Raw genomic sequence first — 21,912 nt, forward strand, 5'->3', positions numbered from 1 at the left:
TGTTATGTAAGAAAACATTTCTTAGGCCTTTATTTACAAAAGCTTTAAAAACAAATACCCTCTGTTATGCAAATTATTTGTCATTTAAAAAGGACCACCCAGTTACATCATCGTAACTCAATGAAAAAAGAGGTGTTTGATTTTTTGTTTTTAAGTACAAGGTAAAACAGAGTAATTTGGCGAACATTTGGAGATTTTTCTACTATTGATTTCAGTGTCAAACACGCACACACATACGCGCGCGCACGCACAGGCACACAATGTCGCACATTCCATCATTTCAGGCTAGTATTTAGCTATTCAATACCAAAAATCCTTCCTGCACAACTGCTCTGTACACATGCTATGCAGAGTTAAGAACGTGCTTTAGGGTCCTTTAAAACAATATATCTAAAATATATTGCTAAGATATACTCAAAAATAAACTAGCATTACACTCCTCAGGTAACTTTATTAGCTATAAGTTATTTATATTTTGTTGTTTTACAACAAATATCTGTAACATCTGTCTTTGTAGCAACTACAAAAAAAGCACGATTTAATTGTCCTTCTAATTCAGTAATTCAATTAAATAGTATTTTTTCAGATCTTTGGGTTTTATCTTCAACTAAACTGACTTTCAAAAATCATCAAATCAAGTACATAATAAATATGACTTCATAAAAAATATCTGAGGTGTACACTACTAGAATAAAAGCTAGGAAGTTAATCAAGGGAAGTGTGCCATTACAAAACTCCCACTATTCCAATATCCTTCAACTCTCAGCTTAATGGCAAAAATGCTGAAGTCATAGCTGTTCTTTTCCTGAAGGGTGTAAAGCTGTTTTTTCAAGCTTCTTTCCCCCATCACAGAGCGGGTTTAAAGCAGCAGGCCAACCAGCAGTTGACACGTGCAGGATATGTTTGAAGACGACTGAACACTAGTGAAATAACAGCAGTTACTACGATTTCAGTAGTTTGTTTTGCTTGAACAAACAGAGGTTATGCAGCGAATAAGTCACGTTCTGTGGGCTGAGATATCAAGGAAATACAGCGTGAAGCTGCTGAACTTGGAAGATGATTGTTTTCGAGCTGAGGGCAAAAGAAAAAACAAAACAAAACTTCAAATAAAACAGAGGATCTGAGTCAGAGTCTCTCTCTAAAGTGCAAATTTGATGGTCCACAATCTTGAATAGCTAAAACGCCTGCATAGTGGAAGAAACAGACATGAATGGGAAAGTTAGTTACAATCAGTGCCAGTTAATTTGGAGAAGGGAGGGGAAAGAGACAAAAAACTAGATCAATATAGGTAGGTTTACCAGACTATTCATTAGGATTTAACTTTCCCCTTCTCTCTGCCACACTGATCCTATACATGCTTTACAAATGGGCTAGTTATGAGGCCAAAATGTAACCCAGAAAATTTTACATTATCAATATTAAGATCAAAATCTGTGATAGGAACAGTCAAGTTTAGTACATAGAAAGGCAGAAAAGAAAGTGTGCCAAGAAAGGGGGAAAAAAAGCCTTATTGTCCAAGGGGTTCAACCAGAGATAAAACCTATATACAAGCATGTGGAGGTCAAAAAGATGGCCATTCATTTCATGTCATGACTGTTTGTTGGCTTCTTCTTCATATGCATTTCCTGTACCATTTTGTACATAAGATGACCCCGAACCAAGGCCGTATAAGTGGCCACAATATTTGGCATCATCAATGTGATCTTCAAAGAACATCTAAAGAGTTAAGAGAGAGACACAAATTATTGCCAAAGAAAAGGCTCCATTTAAATACAACTACAGAAAGGCTTTAAAAATGTTACTTTCTTTTTAGCGTAAGATATCAAATCCCAAGGTGCAAAAGATGATATAATTAACATAACACGCTTAATCTCAACACATTATCAAAATGTGCTATATGACATGATTCTTTAACGTAAATCTGTCAAGGAATACAATCAGTCTTCCTGTGCACCTTTCCTGATGAAATGGCCAAATGCATTATTTTGATAATTTTGTATTATCAGTTATCACTCACTTTTCTGCAAGTGCAACAAAGGTATTTCTCCAACTGTTTTCTGTGGCGTTTCTCACAACAGGCATATGCTTAGCATCCATTATGGGTGCCTGTACTCTACCTACTCCTCAGTGCGGGTGTTTTCATCACACTCTATCTTGAAGCGGAGGTATGTCCTGATTTGTATTATAAAGGTTTGGGGGTGGGGAGAATGTTTGAGCACAAAACCCATTATGGAGTTGAGAGAAATGCAAAAAGATGCATTTCCAGCTAGCTCCTCACAGAGGGGGACTTCATTGAAAAAGGAACAGCAAAATTAAAGTAAATTTTGTACTAAGACTGCATTTACACCTTGCAAGTCTTAATTGCAAACAGAACCTTTCAGTGGAATACACATGAAAACCCCATGATACTCTGATATTCTATGTTTCAGACTCAGGTTTTCAAGCAAAACCACTAATTCCCCCCCCTCAAAAAAAAAAAAGACGACACATACCCAAAAATTCTTCACCCTAAAAACTTCACAGCACCCCTGGACATCCCTATGGTTGACATTTTGAGTCATCATCAACATCCGAAATCTAAGGCAGCCAGAAGCATGCAGGAGCAGGGTGGACAATACACAATCTAAATGCAGAGGACTGCATATACCACACAGACTGAAAACTTCTCCCTTTAAGATTTGCTCTTAGCAGCACAGTCTGGATGGAAAGTTCTGGACTGCAGGAATTGAAGACCTCCATTAAAAGTTTTGAAGCCCCAGCAGTTCTTAACGAAATAAACAGGTAGGAAAACCCCAAAACAACAGCTCTACTGTTATAGTATCAGTATTTAAGTATTTCTGATGGGATGAAAAGGATCAGTAACTTTTTTGGGTGGGACTCAAAATCCCAGCAAGTTGCAACTCCTTCACAACCATTAGTAACATAGCAGTAACACACTTACTAATTTTGTACCTCTAAAAGCATTATAAAATGAAGTTTTTTCACTCAGAAATATCTTATTAAACAATGAACTCTACTGAAAAGGCTTTAAAAATTCACATTAAATATATTCCTCTCTGCTGACTACTGTGTCCTTATTTAGAAATGCTGTATTTACAAAGAATCTCTGAAAATACTGAAAAAAATCATCATAATCAATCCATCTTTGTTGGCTTAATTAGGCAAATGCTTTGCACTAAAAAAACCTCAAAGTTTTCTACTTCTCCCAGTAAGAGCTTTTGGTAAATAAATTCAAGAAGCTGATTTGCCATGTAACACAAACTGCATTTCATTAGAAAAACAATCAGGGGTTTGAACCTTTTTCTCTAGAAAAATAACTCAAAAGGCAGTATCTTAGGCACAATTATCATATACTTCCTCTTTCCCTTTATTTGCTTTGGATTTTGTTTCAAATTCAAGAGTGAAAGATTAACAATACTGGGCAGACGGCAGTTCACTGCACTGGGCTTGGATCATACCAGAAACAATCCTCTCTATTGCATCTGTAGCCCATGACCTGCAACTACGCAGTTGACAACTGCAACAGTTCCAGCAGAGGCAGAACTGAGTGTTTTGATGAGCAAGCCAGCTTAAGTCACAGCATTTATTTTTCACCTGCTGTCTCACCAGTATTTGTCAGAAACTTGTGGTCATTTTCTCCTTCATACAAAAGGCTGGATTACAGAAGGTAGACACCTCAGCATACAACGCTAAACCTTACAAAAAGATGAGGTTTGCTATTGCCATCCGTTTTGACATGGTAAGTGACATTGAACTGCTGGCAGAATGCCATATTCAGATCACTGGCATTTGACCAGTGCAGCTGCTTTCCAGAAGAGGCCCCTTCAACATTTGTTTGTTCTGCTAAAGCAAAATATCCTAGTATCTTCCTATTGTACGCAGACAAGCAGCAAGGATATGTGAAGCTTGTAACACCTGATTTCCCTTGCTGCAAACCTTGAATCAATTGATCAATGTATAATCTTTTAGAACCTGAGTTAATCTGTGCTTTACTCAATGGGAAGGAACAAATGCATGGACATTCTCCACAGCAGCCTGAAAGTCATTATTTAATATACTTGTAGCCTGCAAGTTTAGCTAGAAGTGGCTAGTCCAGACACTCTTCCCCTGCCCAGGCCTGTCACAAGCAGCAGTGCACACCAGCTGGGTATTACACTGAGCAGAAGCTCCAAAAAAATTGGCTTGAGTACGGTCACCCAGAAAGGAGTCTGGCTCCAGCAACTCATAACTCACTGCAGCAGGCACCTAAAAAAAGGTACCCTGCAAAACAGGGAAGGAAAAAAAAAAGAAAACAAAAACCCCACAAAAAAATCCAAAAGCCAGGCACAGATTGGAAACAGGAAGCAATACTGACTCACAGCAGCTAAGCAGAGAATCAATAATGCTGGTTCACACTTACTCTGGGGAAAATACAGGTGCTCATATTTTTGTCAAGAAAGGAGTGACCCCTGAAGCCCTTCAGAGACCTCCTTAAAATACAGACTTATCAGAATCAGCAATTCCATCTGACTATCACATCACATTACTATCATGGTAAAATCAATGGTAAAACCAATACGTCCACCTACTTCTCTCATTTTGAAAAAGGCCATTCCTGTAAGTAAAGAATCAGATCCTGCCTGATGCTGTGGTCCTATCCTTTCCAGCTCTAACTGTTCAGCCACTTCTTGTAATCCACCCTGAAAAAGAAAACATTGTTGTTAACTGCTGAAAAAAGATTAAATCAGAAAACTGAACAGCTATATTTGGGAAAATCTGTTACACAAGTCATACAACCTCAGGTATATTGTAACACTTGCACAGTAGCTGAAACAGTCATTATACTAGATAAATACACACCTGGAGAATCAAACTTTCAGTATCAATAGCAGTATTAGAATTCTGTGTCAGTATTGATTAAATAAAGCAGTATCTGTGACCAACAAAACTATTACTCCTTCATGTTCCAGCTTCTCCAGTAACCAGATGTCATTACTTAACAAAACAATTCCTTCAAGATGTTGAAAGGACTGGCAATGCTGAAGAACAAAACCAGGTGTTCCTGTACTCCTTCTATTTGAATGAAAGTTTAAAAGGTAAAAACATTGTTCTGCAAACACAAGAATTCAAGTGCTTACAAATGAGGTGCCCATATGCCTCCATGTGTTAAAGTATCTAGGCTTCCTTTGAAACGGAGCTTTTTCTTTCCACTTACCTTTCAACAATTAAGTTGAGGGTTTTTCCACTTCCCTTCACAAAAACTGAGAGTATCCTTAAGTATCTAGAACACCACAGGGAGTCCAGGAAAATGTTACACAGCAGGCATTTAGAAATCAGGTCGTAAAGTCAAAAAAGGAAGAAAGTGCCCACTCCATCTCTACAAGACATTCTACCCCTCTTTAATGGTTGTTTCATTAGCTGCCATAAGAGGATAGGGAAAAAAACATGCAAAAAAAAAATCCATCGTCTTGCAACTAGCTTTCTAAGATACTAAAATCCAATGATATAGCCAGCTTTTCTGCTAGAGATGTATATTTAAGTCACATGTGTAATGAAACCTACTTCTTAAAAAAGTATATGAACATCTCACATACAAAAAGGGAACAATTAAACACAGTAATCGTCTGCTTTGAATGTTGATACATGGTTTAAAAGGACAGACTGAAGTTGTAGACATCACTCCAAAGCTGCAAATCTATCTGCTCTTAAAGGTAAAACTTCTCCAGTTTTGAAGCAATTTTTTTTGAAGCCCAATAAGCTTACGTGAAAAACTATCCCCTTAACTGCAGAGTGACTAAATAAGCCTCTTTTTATTGACCCCCCAAACGGTAATAACCACCACATGTGGAAGCAAACCTGTCAGAAGTCAGTGTGGTTTTACATAGATAACACAGATCAGTTGAAGGACAGACATGTTATACTGTAACTTCAATCTTTTAATGCTGTAAGCTACACTGTGAGCACATAATTTTGTACATAAATTATTTTTTTTAATCATTAAGCCATAAAGCTACTGGAAATAGACTAAAGGACATGCACATTCTTTAAGGTCTAGAAAGATCAAAAAAAACAAAGACAAAATCCTTAGTGCTGCCATAAGCTTTGCAAGGCAAAAATGTTGCACAGAGGCAATGCTTCTAAAGAAAGACTGCTTAGTATCCGAGTTCACCTTTCCTCGCACTCTTAACCTCTTTCAAGTACAGGAAGGGAAGTAATAAGAAGCAAAAGCATAGCAAAGTTAAAACTCAGAGCAATAAAAATAAAGTCTAACCTGAAAATCAGATCAAACATTATGAAAATTCCTGTGAATCTTCTGGCAACAGGTTTTTGTTTTGTTTAAAAGGATGGAAGCTTCAGTAATAACATTCCCAAGTAACACCTACAAGCCAGCATGAAAACTAGTACTCGTATGGCTAGTTTTATTCTAGCTTGAGCAGCTGGGATGTAGTTTACAGAAGTTTAAGATAAGAGTAAGTCTGTACACTACACAGTTAAGCACTGAAGCTAGCTTGTTTTCCTTATATGCTTGGATACAACATTTGAGCACTGCAAACATGCTCTGTTATTTAACTTACACTCTCAAAAACAGCTGAGGGTTGGTGGGCAGGGAAAAAAGTGCATCTCAGATACAAGCATGTTCTCTGCTTTCTAACTCCAATAATGAGCTGTTAGAGTTAGCAATAGCAGTTAGGCCCGCACCCTTTCAAGGCGCCAGTTGCTGCTCCTAAGCCCCTACTTCTTCAAGCTGCGAATTAGCAGTGCCTCATCATCGGGTTCTGCTAGCTGTAAGACTATCTACTCTAGCTTCAAATAACTTTGAAGAAAAAACACTCAAGAATAAAAATCAGTAATATTTGCACAGCAGCTGGAAGCTCTGGAACATAGACTGAATTAAAAATTTACAGTAACAGCAGCCTACAGAAGAATGCTTTGAAAATAGTGCTTTTAGTGCTATATATCTATTTGTAAATATATCACACACCACTTTTGTGTGGAACTTCTTGGTCTATAACTGCAATAATTACAGAATAAAGTTTGGCTGTCTCTGAAAGTTAATAGGCTATTGAGATTCTCTTTCAGGCAAGACTTTTGCACTCCAGATAACACTTTACTCTTAGAGGAGGACAAATTCTTTCCAAATTTTCAGAGCATCGGTCTTCCAAGAAAAAGGTCACAGAATGATTTACATAATCACACAGCCACAGTCAACAGCAAATCCAGTTCAAACTCTCATTTCATAGCACTGGTACCAGAGTTCATTGTTCTGTACAAACCCCCATGTTAAAAACAGGTTTCCAACAAGGTCTATAAATCTACATTACTTAGAGTTGCCGTTACTGTCAAAAGGTTTGGAATTTTCTACATAGAAAGATTTTTAGAGAACAAGCAAGAGTTTAACCTATACTACATTATCTCACGTTAACTCCCAATCTGCATGCAAGTACATTCATGTCCATTTAAGTTGAGTAACATACTGTAAATTCACAGACTACTTAATTCCACAAGAAGAGCACTGAACAGCTTCCCAATCCTGAAGCATATTTCTCTTCTCAATGCCAAAAATTCTTTCTTGGGTGTGTGGGGGCAGGGAGTAGGGGACCTACAGCAAGTCAGTGACTTTCACATGAAAAATAACTTAGACAAGTCAATAAAGGACAACTGCACAGCAGTTCAATTCACTGCAATTTAATAGAGATTGTAAGTGACAGACATCAGGAGACAGCGCATGCATTTTTAGAGTCACAACACTGAATGTTTAGCAATTTGTTTCAGACAGCTGCTCTCAGTACAGTACAAGTCCACCATCATTTCATCACTGGTAAATTTGGAGGGGTAGGGTAGTCCACATCCCTTCCCCTGCTGTCATTACCAGTCTTCAGATTAGGTGACAGGATCAAGATTTACTGCAGGAAAGCTGACCTACATATTCAGCTCTGAAAAAAGAGTCACCCTTATTCTTAAGGTTTGCTGAAATAACACCTGTGAAGGTTTTTCTTGTCTTCCAAAAAACATTAATAAACAATGCAGGTTACACACAACTATGTCTTAACGAAATGACAGGAAATACAATACCCTCCTCCCCAAACCCACTGGGAATGTCAAGTCTGGAATGGTGACATGGAATGTCATTCTGTCACCTTTCCTACATCACTAAAGTTGGATTATACATTATGTTCTTGGTAAGTGTCAGCACCAGTAAGACACCAGATGCTTTACTTTGCTTCACCAGGAGTGAGAAAGCGAGGGCGTTCTTTGTTTGGGGTTCCCCCGCGCCCCTCCTTTAAGACTCCTGAAGTTTACGAACATTTCATTTTTTCTTCTGGCCTCTGTGGAGAAAAACTGTTTCTAAGATGTTCTCTAATACTCAGCCATTTGCCTGGCTGATTATACCAATAACAACTCCAGATGAACACAGGTAGGTATACTTTTCTTACTAACTGGAAGGAAGGTCTCCATTTTCAACATTAATTTGATTAACAAAAGCATTACACACTTTACTTCCCACACAAGTAGGCTACTACTAAAAAGTGACACATTCTATTAGTTTATCTCAGAAAGAAACAGCAGACTATAAACCCCACACAGATCACTAGTTCAGCACGATGAAGTGGCAAGCCATCCCTTAGGGTTTGGTTGTACTACAGTCAGTGTTCTCTTTTTCCTGCAGGTTCTCATTAAGAAAGCCTAGAGAATCAAGTTACTTTCCATAAAAGCAGCAAGTCATTAATTGCCTCAGATGAGCGATGCACCTCATTCCAGCAGCAGTCCAGACTCTTACAGTTCTTTGGCAAGTAAAGCTGTTAGCAATCCCTGTAGCATCTTTCTTTCACTTGCTGTCTTCCCCTTCACATACTTAGTTCCAGTTTCCATTCATTCTCCAGTCCAACAAAGTATCCAAATTTTATGCCTGATAGAGTAAGCCAATTAGTAACCCCGCTGGCCTGACATGAGAGATTAGTTCCTAGTACTGCATTTTTTTCTAGAAGTCACATGTTGTCCCTGAACATATGCTGTTGTTTATCTTTCCTTATGGGACCATCTGAAACATTCTTCGCTCCATTCCTCTTCCCAAGACACTTCCACAGCATCATCGTTGCAATTACCTTTGCCAAGACGACTGCAGTCCTTTAGTGGACTGCACAATGAGGAAATAAGAGTATATGAAACCCATCAATTCTTATGGCTCAAGAAGTGAAGGATCAATTCCAAACATGGGTTTATAATCTGTCAACGAAGACTGGGCACTATAAATACAGTATCAACATGCTATTTTTAACTGGTAAGCAGTTATAAAAATTGATGTGTGCTCCTGCCTGCCTCTATAGATTTAATATTAAAGGCTATTGATAAAGTTTGAGATAACAAGGCTGTTTAATACGTATTATCAAAGCAAAACCAGAAAACAAAAATACAGAAAATAAGTATTTTTTAGCAGAAAGCACTCTCTCTCCAAACCCAAAATTTGTTCTGAGCCATTAACAGATTACTTACCTTCAGATTTTTGCAACTCTTCATGAGATATTTTACATCATAGATGACAGGGAAAAACAATCGCAGTATCTCAAAGAAGTCCAACTCTTCTTCAGGTAAATTCGAGTTTGTCAGGATTTTGATTAGATAGCCAAAGTCATATCCACTGCAAATTAATAACAAAAACAATATAAGCAAATAACTTAGCAGCATCCTTCTCACTTCCAACACCAAGACTTTATTACATATCAACAGGACATTTTGCTTAATTTCAATGCAATTAAGACTGACCCTTACAAAAGACTCAGTGTAAATGGCTCTATTGCAGCTTTCAGGGAAAACATTTTAATTTAGTCTCAATGAGGCCAAGTGAAGAAGCAAAAAAAAGATCTGCCTAGAGGAGCTTCTCCAAATCCTGAAAAAAGGTAGTGCTGTTGCGGCTTCTGATAACAAGAACTTAAAACACAAAGACTCCCAGCTGGTTCCTTTCACACAGACTGGAGTTTCTCATACAAACTGAATGAGATAGAGACACTTATACAGTTCTTGAAATCCAAAGGATTCATGAGTTTCCAGAGCCAACACATGCTTATGCCTGGAGGCAAGTTTCACCCTCAGCAATGAAGAGCAGATTGTCTTTCAACTTTCCTAATTAAATCAGCACACAGTTAGACAGCTGAAAAACTTAGTATTTTGTAGACTGTTACTCCTTTTGGAAGCAAGGACAAAGTTAGAAATTTTTTTTATGTGTAGATATAAGTCAGCAGGAGGCAGCAAGGTAACTGAGCAGTACAGGTTTGGTAGAAGAAACTGAGGTATTATACATGTAGTGTGTGTAGTGGAGAGAAGAGTTTGGGAAGACTTCCTTCTCAGTAGCTTGACTGAAGAAAGAGGACAGAGGAATGAGGTGTGGAAGTAAGAGGGGAAATCGTGTGCTTTTACAACGGGTTATGAGAGGAAACACGGTTTAAAGCATAGGAAAGGCAGATGCCAGGTATTAAGCAGGACTGAACACAACAACAAAAAGCAGTGATGACTAGTTATGCTTTTCCCTAGGAAGGCAGAGATTACCAATCAGATTATTCATGATCTGATCATGAATCTGATCCGTTTTGATCCCTTGTACTTGCAGGATTGCTCATGCACATATACACTGAACTAGATGGGGGACTGATACGTCATCTTGTTATTAGGTTTGCATTGAACCAAATCAGTTCCTAGATTTTACTGACATGGAATTTTAAAAATGTCTGTACTAGCAAACAAGATGAAAACAGGCAGCAGGGCTGCCTCTGCTGAAGGCTGCATCAGTTTTGCTGCTTAAGGAACCTTACTGTATAGCTAAGAGACAATTCAAGTGGCCACCACAGACTCCAAATTCCCAGTTTAAGACTTCATGTTCGTTCTTGGTTACACGAAGATCATACTCAAACCCAAGAATTTTGCAACTTGGTAAATCTTGACTAAGATCTTTAACTGTGAGATGAGCAATACAGAAGACAAATCAGTTAAGAGCACTGTACTACTGATCCTGCAGATATTTAGCACCCACAAAGACTACTGACTTCTGATACAGGCTCAAGGCTTTAGCTTGCATACTCAATGTAAAGAGGATTGCTTTTTGTACCTTTTGTATACGATGGGATTCTCTACATCATCTTTATCTTATGAATTTCTAGACAGAGGGTAGAATATCTTGAACACACTGGGAATGAATGGATTGTTTACTAAAAGTCCATTAATACAAGATATACAAAAGGTACAGACTGTTGCAGCTCTCCCATGGGGGCTTCCAGTGCTCTAAACAGGAATTTCATGTGGAATTAATCCTGCACTGCATCTGGTGCTTTGAAGCTGTGCTGGTGCTCCACAGCAGCACAGCAGCTCCACAGCAGCAGCCACTGGCCACAGAGCAAAGGAGCCAAAGATAAAGAAGGACTTCAGCCGAGAATCTTACAAAGTAAAGACCTGTAGTATACTCAGCAAAAGAGTGGCTTGGAAGCGTAATTTTGTTAGATAGCTTGGGGGGGGGGGGGGGGGGGAAGTGGTGGGGAAGCCTGTATCAGCATAAAACCCTCTATAGAAAAAGAAAAGAAAAAAGCCATATTAGCAAAAAAGACTGTTCAGGATCCAGATTTACTCCTCTAGAGATTAGAGAGCTTACTAACTCACTGAATTCCTGACATCTGTCATCCCTGTGGCTCAAATGTAACATCCGTATTAAAGCTTTTAAAGTGAAGAAAACAGTATTTGTGCTCCTCTTCTTCCCCCTCCCCCCCAAAAAAAGTTTTTGACTGCCCTCCTCTTCCCCAAAAAAGTGTATGTACGTGACTGAATTACTAGAAAACAGACGGTCTCAAACACTTCCAATTTCTATCAAGGAAGTACTGTAAGAACAGAAAAGTCAAGATTCATTTACTATTTGTATTGAGAGGGAGCAGGCTATTGTAAATCTGCAATTTCAATGATGAATTTATATATATATATGTTATTTATTTATTTTTCCCCTGGAGATTGTAGCAGAGTCTTTCATTCTAGGATCCTCACACTTTAAAAAGTAACAAGATACCTGAACAGTGGATTTAACAGGCATGATTAGCCTTCCATTCCGTGACAGCATTCAGTCAGATATCTGGTTCTTGGATCTTAAGCATGGGTTAGTTTTAGTCAGCTCAACCAAATGATGTCTCTCATTCCTTAAGTTCCAGCTGCTTACACTTAGTCCCATTGTGCTCATAACAATCATCACAAACCACACTTTACTAATCACAATGCAGTATCAAGACATTTACATAATCTTTTTAGTACACTTTTCAGGAGTAATATGCTCCAGTCATCTGAGCTTACACAGACATAAGAACTGTCACTCCAATTCATGACTAAGATATATCTAGTTTAAAAATTTTTGAGTGGCCACTGCTGAAAGCTAACAGAAGGGTAAGAAAGTCCACAGTGAGCAATTATGTAATTATCTGCTCATTAAAGAAGTTTTCTTTTAATCCTCTAACAGGCAATTAGTGCTTGGTTTATACCCTGAAGCACATAGGCTTCCCTTCCTTAAAAAGCTTTCACCATTTCTAATATAATCACCTAAAGTTACTTAGTGCAGCTAGCCACAATCCCTGGAGCTATACAGCAACATAAGCACTCTTACAACCACTTTTTTTTTTTTCCTCCTTTTTTCACTGAACATGGACAGCTGTAGGCAACAAGACCATGGAAAAGATCGAACCTGCCTGTATTTCTTTCCCTCACTATCCAGAAAGAATTCAGACAGCCAATTAACAATGAATTCTACTCAAGCACCAACAGTCTCTGAAATAAATCAAAACCTGACAGAGCTGAGAAAGCTTTACTTCATTTTATAACTGGCTAACAGAAATGAGCCAACAGATTAAATTTTACTAAAATCAGTTAGACAAATGATTACTGAAATACAATAGCTTGGAACCTTCCAGCTTCCCAAAAACATCTGGGTTAAGAGGCATGTTTGCACTCCTAAGGTACTCCAAAGGTAGGTTGAGGAGGTTGCACAAAGGTGGACACTCAAAGCTTCAGCAGATCAGTCAGCTGAACATCCACAAAAACATTGTTTGAGCTGTTCTTTTTTATAACTTGTTAGACTGCCAAGCACTCACAGCTCTCTTGGACTGTGACAAGAATCAGAAATTCAAGGCCTCCCCCTCCTCTCTCACAGACTCAAATACATCTTAACACACACAAAAGATTTGATGGAGTCGCTTATGAAGTTGCAGTATACAAGAATCGGTGATAGTGCAAATGTTTCTTCGCCTGGCAGAAGTACCTGGCAGAACTGCAGGTCCACACAGATTTGCCAATAGGTCAGGATGCCAAGGCAGCTACATCAAATGCAGAGATAAAAAGGACACAAAGAAAACTATTTGAGAAGCTAAGAGCTTAGAAATAAACTATGTAAGAGTTCAAGGAAATCAAAGACTGGGAAATGCATTTTAAGTAAACAGAAGGAATAGCACAGTCAGCAACTATCAAGCACAGCTTTTTGAGTAGTCAAAGACCTACTGCATGGAGAACCTACATGAAACAAATTTTCAACTGAGCCGTCCCGCTGTTTAAGTTTCCACTGATAGAACATAGTTACAATCAACCTAAGACATATTTAGAAACACCTGTTTACTATTCTTTGTGGCACATTTTATGTGACCTATGCTCATTTATAGCTTTGTGCAATCTTAGCTTCCTCAGAACTTAACCCACTACTCCAGGGTTTTGTGCTAAAGATAACATCAACATGCTCTGTCAAGCACAAGTGCCTTCAAATGCTCTCTGACTTCAAGCAGAGTTGTGGATAATCGTGTTTGACAAACATTTGGTAGAAATCCTCTTAAGAGAGCTATTCTAAAGACATTTTCAGTGAAGTCCACAACAGAAACTCATTTCAGCACAGATGAAACCAGACTTTATTAAAGCCATTCCAAAAACCCTTCTTAAGCTGCACTAGTAAAAATGGCATTATTGCACATAGTTTGCCCTACACTTTGACCAGCATATTAGTCAGGAATTGCAATCAATATAATTATGCTTTAAAAAGAATTCCTAGTGTAGAAATGGCTCAGGTATTCTTTTGCTAGGATAGCTTACTGGGCCCTTAAAGTTATTAGGCGATACTGCAAAAACACCATTTTGTAGCGATAGCTGCTTCTACATGGCAGTGTCTGTTGGTGTACCAGTTACATGCATAACATGCCTCCCCTCCCCTTTTCCTGAACCATCCAAGTTATTTTACTGTAGTCAAGTGTAAATCACAAATATGCACACAAGAGCCCACAATAATGGGTTTAAGAAGCTGAAAGAAACTTAATTCACTAATTCAGCCTTTGTAGTTATTTTGACACAGTTCACAGTATTCTTGTTCCAGTATTTTTCCCCAAGGTGCTACTGTAGTAGCAAGATAGCAAGAGGAAGACTATTTTGGAGTCATATTGTGAGTCAAGACAGCTGCAAGTGGAAGATGTAGGCAGATTAGGTGACAAGCATACTCAAAGAGGATCCTCTTTTTTTGTTAACTGGCTTTTTTCCCCCATCTCCCTTTTGGAAAGTCAGTGTAACACTTGCTTTCTACAAAGCAAGTCAAAATGATGAATTCTGCAACAGGCTGTTATATGCACCTTTCTACTACTGTTTTACATTCCTTGCTGAAGCAATCCTTATTTTTCAGTTGATTAATAACGTAAATAATTCTCTAATTCCATGTGACCTTCTCTCCTCCAACCTCCCCTCCAAGATTTAATACTTAAGGATGAAGAATTTGGGTTTTTTTCTAATTCAGTCATCTACATATTACCATCCACCAATGTAGCATGTGTGATAAACAAGAATAAGGCTGTAAGGAAACTACTAGTCTCAGCTAAAACATTTGCTCTACCTTTGCTGACTTGCTTAACAGCCAGCATTTAAGATGTCAACTTGAGGGCATTACATAGCAATAAGCCTTTAAAGCCACTGTTGCTTGCCAAAAGTGCAAATTATCTCTGGCACATAGTTGACTATACAAAGACTATTGCATAAGTTTTAAAGTGTTAAATGTTATTAACACCCAAAGATTTTTTTGTATCTTGACAGATTCACAGAGATTTAGCATTTGCATTTCTATTTCTACTTGGAAGATGAGTTCTTGTAATGGAGTAAATAGTAAAATATATTCATTACTGCAGCTAGAATTAAGGTTTATCAGGGCTCTCCTTCCAAGCCGAGTCATTTTCAGCTGCCCAGATTATCAGGATATTTAAAACAAATTTAGAAGTGTTTTATAAAGCTCTTCACTGATAATTCTGTGGTCTCTCGCATAAGACAAACAATATTTGCTCAAGAATTGCTTAGGAATAGTTCGCTTTTATCACTGTTACTATTCTTACTTGCATGTGTGATATTAAAAGATACAATGCCACCTGCTGGCTTAGGAGTTTCATGTTTTTCTGGTTTACAGTTTTCTGGTTACAGTGTAAACACCAAAAATAAAACACCAGTACCACCCTGTATACTCTATTCTTCTAATACAGAATGGTGCTATAGGTATTATAGCAGAAATAGTTTTCTAAGTCTTACCAACCAAGATATGGGCTATATACACTATCAGATGTATACCACTTAACATGAGATGCGAAATCCAAGCTCTAGAATTCAATAATCAATATTGAAAACTCAAATACTTAACACACAGAATTTACCTATGAAAGGAAAGCCACTTGACTCCTTCACACAGTACAACTCCTGATGTCATAAGCAGTTCTGCAAAGTACTGCGTCTCAATTCCTTCTTCCTCATGCTTTTTAAACTGGATACCAGACGTCGTCAACAGTTCAATAGAGTCCTGGGCATACATATCTTCTCTAAAAACAGAGAGAGGAAATGTAAATTTTCAAGATCTACAAACCTCAGTGATTATGAACGTGGTAACATTTCTTTTTTGCTATTCATTCCACAGACCTCGCTAGCATAGAGCAGGAGCAACTTTATTTTGTTCCGTGTGAATTACAAAACCAACCATTTTTCATAGCTTTTGTTAACCTTCACTAGCATTTCACCATTCCCAGCACCTCCATTCTCACCTCCTTCATAAAAAAACCTAGTTCCTGCTCCTCTTCCGATTACCTAGAACTCCCCTTTTGCAAATCTACAGAGAAAAGTGAATGTACGAATACAGATATTTTACTGAATAAGATCCATTACTTGAACTGACAAATTAAATATAACAGTTGAAGCATTTAACACCTTACATCATAGAAGTAGGAACAGTACAGTCCAGGTCCCAGTGCTGTATTAGTTCTGTGGATAATATTTCCCACACATTTCTTGTGATTTAAGCTTACGTAAATGTTTAGACACATGCTCATCAGAACTTCCTTCTCGCTACTGGAAACTGAGTACTTGCTCCATCTAGTCAATCCTTAAAATTCAGGTAGCCTAACATTTTATTTCTAAATGACTAACTTCAACTTTAATAGCCATATTTTGGACCTAAAATTTAACAGGATAGCAAAAAATTCCTCTTTGCCTTGTTTGATCCCTTCTTATTCCTGTATTTATTCCCTTTACCACTAACATTTTTGTAAAGTCTTAAGGATTTTGTGATGAAATGGATGGGTTTTCCTAAGGTTTAATCTATATCATCATAATGAAGACATAGAATGGTTAAAAAAAAGCAAATGTGTCTCTACTTAGAAGATGATATTCATATCACTGTCCACAACATACTATTCTACAAAGTCTCTTCACTGTATAGTTTTCAATTTTAATAAAAAAACAACCAAAACAAAAAATAAAAGACAAGAAAACCAATATATCAAACTTAACTATTAGATTCAGTCATAGACTTACATTCCTTATTCCTAATAGCAAGTCATCGTTCACCAGAACAGAGATACATTCTCAAGATGTGTTGTAGCTTTTTTCCCTCCCTCCCACACAGCTGCTCATTAGTTCTCCAGCTTTAAGGCATCAGCTTCCCAACACCTGTCCATCTCCATAACACATTAAAGAACCCATCCAAAACAAACATGCCTATTTTACAAGAAGTTTCAATTCTAGTTTGTTGCTCTGCACTAAATCAGGTGGATAGTTAGTTTAGAGAAATATTTATGCTCTTTAAAAGCACACTATAACAAGACCTGGCTGGAACCACACACAAAAAAAATTACCTTCTAGGAACAGCCAACAGCTGTTTTGCTTTAGGAGCAGAACACTTGGCACAGTGCCACTTCCCAAAAGGAAATTGAGAAACAGACAAAAATAAGTAGTTTCTCCACCCACGTAAAAAAAACATTCATGTTTCATGCAGCACTTACCTAGCTTACCTTTTTGTATAAAATCCCCCCAGTGAACTAGTAACAAGTCAGATAGGTGACCACCTATATCTTGCCTTACTAAGCTGTCTTATCTATGCAGCATCTGGTACAAATGGATTGAAAACTACTTTTGTTTTCAGTTGCTTGACATTAAGTAGACCTTTGAAGCTCAGAAAATAAAAGATAACACAGGCTCTTGTTCCCAGATCACAGTTTGGAAGTCATTAATCATTCCTCCTCTTTCTCCCATACTTAGCAGGATTAGTATATTCTTCTACTAAAACAATGGATAACTTCCATCCAGCATTTATATGGTATCTCTGAACTTACCTGGCCAAACTACCCAATCTGCACTTCCTTTTCTTTCAAGAGATGTTTCAAACAAAACTAAAAAGAGCATGTCATTCCTCAGAACAAACTGATTTGTGACAAGCCACTGCACTGCTTGTTTAGAAAAGCAGAAAGATCAAGAGAGACAGCAGCAGTTTTTTTTCTTTGTAAGAACCCTGATTACTTTGAAAACAAGTCTTTTTATCTGCAGAAAAAAAGGTCTGTCCTCTAGGCTGCAATTTTAACTTGTGTATATCAAGCTGTCCAGTGATCAGCTTGTGACACAACTACCAAAAACCCCCAAGCCTTCAACACATTTGAGTTTGAGAAGTGTTTGCACTGATACTCAACTCAGGCCATATAAAAACCTATCAGACCAATTATGTTTACTTCAGGAAAAAATTCAAGATACTAGTAACCTTGTCGACTACTTGCTAAAGATATAATTATAACTCCACAGAAGTGTCTGATCCCACTGGAAAGCTAGGTTTATACTTAAAGGTTTATCACTGATAAAAACCACACTGTGAAATAAAGTTCACAATACTATTCCAACAGATAGTAAATATCAGCTTGCTTTTTAACCAACACTTTACACAAAATAATCCAGAAAAAAAATCTCCACAGGAGTTATGATGTAGAATCAATAATCCCTTTCAACCTATTATAGAAGAAAATTAAAATACAGTAGCTTAATAGAATAAGTTGCTTTGAAAACACAAGAAAAGCTGCTGCAGTATTAAAAAGCTGACAGTATTTTACCTAGAATATTATCTGGAACTTGTTGTGAGTCTTTTAACAAGAATAACATTATTTTAGAGGACAGAGCACACTTGCTTTAGAACTTGCTGATAACATTTGTCATACTTCTTTTTTAGTCACTTTGGTAACTTTACATTTTTTCTTCACATGTTGGTATTTCCATTTAAAAATATGCAAAGAACTAGTAGTTCTATAACAACTAGTAAGAGTTAAACTAAGTTAAGGTAGAAGCACTCTGAAATGCTAAATATGAAAATGCAGAGCTAACTCTTGCACTAAGTATAAACGCCTCTTTTTAAAACTTTTGTTGAAATTGCTCAGCATTTTTGACCAAATTACTGACAGTAAGGCAGACCACAGAGAAATGAGGGAAGAAAGCATGTGTTTGGCTGACAAAAGTTTTTCTCACATAAAGTATCTATGGTATTCCAATCATATAGATAAAAAGAGTTGCTATAGCTTTCACAACCTATAATACATTTTCAGTAAGTCTGAAACACATTCAACAGCACAGGCATTTGACACTTACGTTAAATTAAATTTAAAATTAAATTGCCAAGTTGAAGTTCCTGGAGGGTATTCTCCTTGCTCATTCATAAATGTCAGTCCTAGTTGAATTATTTTTAGCAAGTCTACATTGCAGCGTAATAATTGGTACTGATAGTCCGCGTTGCTTCTGAATTCTCCAATAGGCCTTGCAACTACTCCTGGAAATTCTGTATCCTGTAAGAACAGAAGTAAAACTTCAACAAAAGACACCCATAAAAATGTACGTTACTCATTTTTAATTAAACATATTTCAAGCATCTAACAGTTTCATAGCTGAAGAGTACTGTGTGTAAATTTAGCTTTTAAAAAGGTAATAAGTTTAGGATCCTAATGCTCGTACAGCATTAATTCAACATTAAGAATCCATTATTCTTTCACTGAAAATGGATGAACAAGTTTATAGCTTTAACTTACTAACATTAAATTAAGTCATCATGTTTTTTGCAGTAATTTGCCAGATAAACATCAAGTGCCCACTTACCATAGCTACATAGTTATACTTCCGTATAACTTGACGAATTTTCTTCATCTCTTCATCCAAGTTACAAGCCCAAACTTCACAGATTCTTTGGCTATGGTCTACGGTAGCTGCTGGCATAGTGGGGGGCTTTAGAGACCATACATCAAAAGTTACACTTGAGTGAGGATCAGTTTCATAAAGAGAACGTTAGTTATCTATTTTTTTAACCTAAGAGACAAAGAAAGCAAAGTATCAAAGTGTAAGCTTTTATTCTTCATGTATCTGAAAAAATACTTAACCACCAGGATCAAGCTTTATTCTTCAGAATTTCATAAAAGCAGCACAACAGAACCACCAAAACCATGTGAATTTCAGCTACTTGAGTTCAGATTTCTATCCGAAACTAAAACCCTACGATTTTGTTAGTAACTTTATTTCTCGCACAAAGCCAGGCAAACCAGCAAGGTGCACTAGTTCAACAGATAAAAGAGATACCTGAGCCCACAAGCGTTATTCCCCCACGGGTTAGAAGAGCACATTCCTGTGGATCCCACGGCTGCATGCAACATGAAACGAAGCGGCAAAGTGACTATTAGCGTTACGCCAAACTGGGGGACATTGCGGACGACGAACGGCCGCCCAGGCAGGCAGCCTCCCTCAGCAGGAGAAGCTCTTTCAGCTCGTACGGGCCGCGCTAAACCAGAGAGCGGCGCGAAGGGACCGCCTCACGGCCCGACAGACTTGGACTCACGCCCCGGCTGGGTTCCCGGGCGCCTCCTTGTGCGTACGAGGCCTTAAGAGCGCCTCGAGGAGCCGCAGAGCCCGCCCTGCCCGGCGGCGCGGCGGGCAGCCCCCCTCGAGAGGCTTCAACTGGGAAGGGGCCGCCCCGGCTCACCCCCCCGCCCCGGCCCGGCGCAGGGAGAGGCTCCGCTCCCGAGCCCGCCTCCGGCGGCAGCCGCGCGGCCCGCGAAAACACCACCCGTCCCCAGCGGGCCGTCACGACTGCCGGTAAGGCCGCAGGGCCTCCGCAGGGCTGCCTCGGGCCCGAGCGGGGCACGGCTAGACCGAGGGGAGGGGGGTACCGGACCGCGCCCGGCTCCCTCCCGCCCTCCCCCCGCCCGGCTCCCCGCGGCCGCCACCGCGCCCCCGCCCCTCGCTCACTCACGCTCTCGGCCGGGCCGGGCCGGGCCGGGCCGCAGCGGGTCTGGCGAGGCCCCGCGGCGGCCCCCGACGCCCCAGAGCCGCCAGTCGCCGCGCGAGACGCAGGAAGCGCTGCCCCCGCCGCCCCGCCGCACAAAGCCATTACATCATCGCCGCGCGCCGCACCGCGGCCTTTCCCCCCTCACCTCTGACCGGCGGCGGAGGGCGCCAATCGCCGGCCGCACCGCCCCCCCTTCTCCCCGCCCCTCCTCCTCCCGCCCGGGCGCGCGCCACTCCTTCCTCCACCCCGCCACGGCTCGGGTCACGGGCGCGCGGCGGTGACGCGACCTGCGTGCCGCCGTGAGGGCGGGGCGCCGCCCGCCGGCCCCGGGGCGGGGCGGAGCGGGGGGGAGGCCGTGCCGCCGCGCGCATGCGCGAGGGAGCGAGGCCGGGCTGCCGTGCCGCCGGTGCCCCCGCGCCCGCCGGGGGCTGCCGCGGGGAGGATGAACTGGCTGTTCCCCCTCGCCAAGGGCGGCGGCTCCTCCTCGCCCGCCGCGCCGCTGCCCGCCCTCACCAGCCTCCAGCAGCAGAAGCAGCGGCAGATCGAGTCCCTGCGCGGCGCCCACGCCTCGTGAGTGGTCGCGGCCGGGCGGGGGGTGGGGGGGCGGCCCGCCTGTGTCGCTCGGCCCGGGCCCGGCGCCGCTCGGGGCCCCTGTGGGACCGCGCCTCGGAAGGGTGTCGTGCGTCCCCACACGCACACCCAGGGACGCGAGTTCGCCCCGTCCCCTCCCGGTGAGGCCCGGCTGGGTCCCGCCGGTCCTCGGCCGGGCGCGGCGCCGGCCGCCGGCGGGGCGGGTAAACGGGAAACCGAGCCGCCGGTGCTGTAGCCCGGGCCGGCCAAACGCCGGGGGCGAAGGGTCCCGCCGGGCGGGAGCGGGGTGGTGCGAGGGAGCGGCCGGGGCGCGGCCCCGGGGCAGGGGCGCGGGTGCGTGGCCGGAGGACAGCGGGGAGCAGGCCCGCGGCGGGGAGAAACCCGCGTGGGCGGCGGGGTGGCAGGTTGCACTTGGGAATCGAAAGCAAGATTCGCTGTCGGGGCGGCGGGGGGCCGTCCCCGCTGGCTGGGGGGGTTGTCGGAGTGGCTCGGCCGGGTGATGGGGCAGATCGTCGTGCCCAGTTCCACTGGCCGCTTGACCAGAAAGTCAGCCAAGTGATTTAATGGGTTTTAAAGTCTACAAAGAGATACAGATTGCGTGTGTTGGAATAAAGCCCTCGTTCTGGAAACTGGTTGTGGGAGCGTAGTTCTTTAAAAGTTAAGACTAAACCATACAGTATAAAGGAGCTATGCGTCGCAGTGCTCTTAGCAGCAGTGGCATAGCAGCCCTACTGGCTCTACAAACT

At 40.8% G+C, this 21,912-nt stretch overlaps 2 protein-coding genes across 7 annotated transcripts in view; one reads left to right on the top strand and one right to left on the bottom strand.

Annotated features, from left to right (window-relative positions):
• On the bottom strand, positions 1-20,762 carry CNOT7 (CCR4-NOT transcription complex subunit 7). Of its 4 annotated transcripts, XM_075500148.1 has the most exons (8): positions 20,540-20,705; positions 19,870-19,930; positions 19,396-19,602; positions 18,895-19,088; positions 15,657-15,818; positions 9,472-9,616; positions 4,569-4,679; positions 1-1,716 (listed from the first exon to the last, which is right to left on the bottom strand). In XM_075500148.1, the coding sequence occupies exons 3-8, from the start codon at positions 19,510-19,512 to the stop codon at positions 1,588-1,590; spliced, it is 858 nt and encodes a 285-aa protein (XP_075356263.1). In that variant the 5' UTR covers positions 19,513-19,602; positions 19,870-19,930; positions 20,540-20,705; the 3' UTR covers positions 1-1,587. The 4 variants fall into 4 exon arrangements, with proteins under 4 accessions (XP_075356263.1, XP_075356265.1, XP_075356262.1 ...); XM_075500150.1 differs by lacking the exons at positions 19,870-19,930; positions 20,540-20,705 and adding an exon at positions 20,721-20,762; XM_075500147.1 differs by lacking the exon at positions 19,870-19,930.
• Positions 20,242-21,912, top strand: part of VPS37A (VPS37A subunit of ESCRT-I) — a 23,804-nt gene continuing 22,133 nt past the window's right edge. For 2 of the 3 annotated variants that reach the window (XM_075500145.1, XM_075500144.1), the window contains exon 1: positions 20,931-21,145. In XM_075500145.1, the coding sequence (XP_075356260.1) occupies positions 21,018-21,145 (128 nt within the window). In that variant the 5' untranslated portion in view covers positions 20,931-21,017. Of the gene's footprint in view, positions 20,383-20,930; positions 21,146-21,912 lie in introns of those variants that run through there. The other variant, XM_075500146.1, reaches the window with a different exon arrangement.

Source organism: Mycteria americana, chromosome 4 (assembly GCF_035582795.1).
Source record: "Mycteria americana isolate JAX WOST 10 ecotype Jacksonville Zoo and Gardens chromosome 4, USCA_MyAme_1.0, whole genome shotgun sequence".
Taxonomy (NCBI): Eukaryota; Metazoa; Chordata; class Aves; order Ciconiiformes; family Ciconiidae; genus Mycteria; species Mycteria americana.

Coding starts and splice junctions, on each gene's coding strand:
- CNOT7 (XM_075500150.1), bottom strand. CDS start 19,512: ATGCCAGCAGCTACCGTAGACCATAGCCAAAGAATCTGTGAAGTTTGG. Junction 15,819..18,894: donor AATTTTAAATTTAATTTAAC/GTAAGTGTCAAA, acceptor CTCTGTTTTTAG/AGAAGATATGTATGCCCAGG. Junction 4,680..9,471: donor AGAGTTGCAAAAATCTGAAG/GTAAGTAATCTG, acceptor TTTCTTTTTCAG/GGTGGATTACAAGAAGTGGC.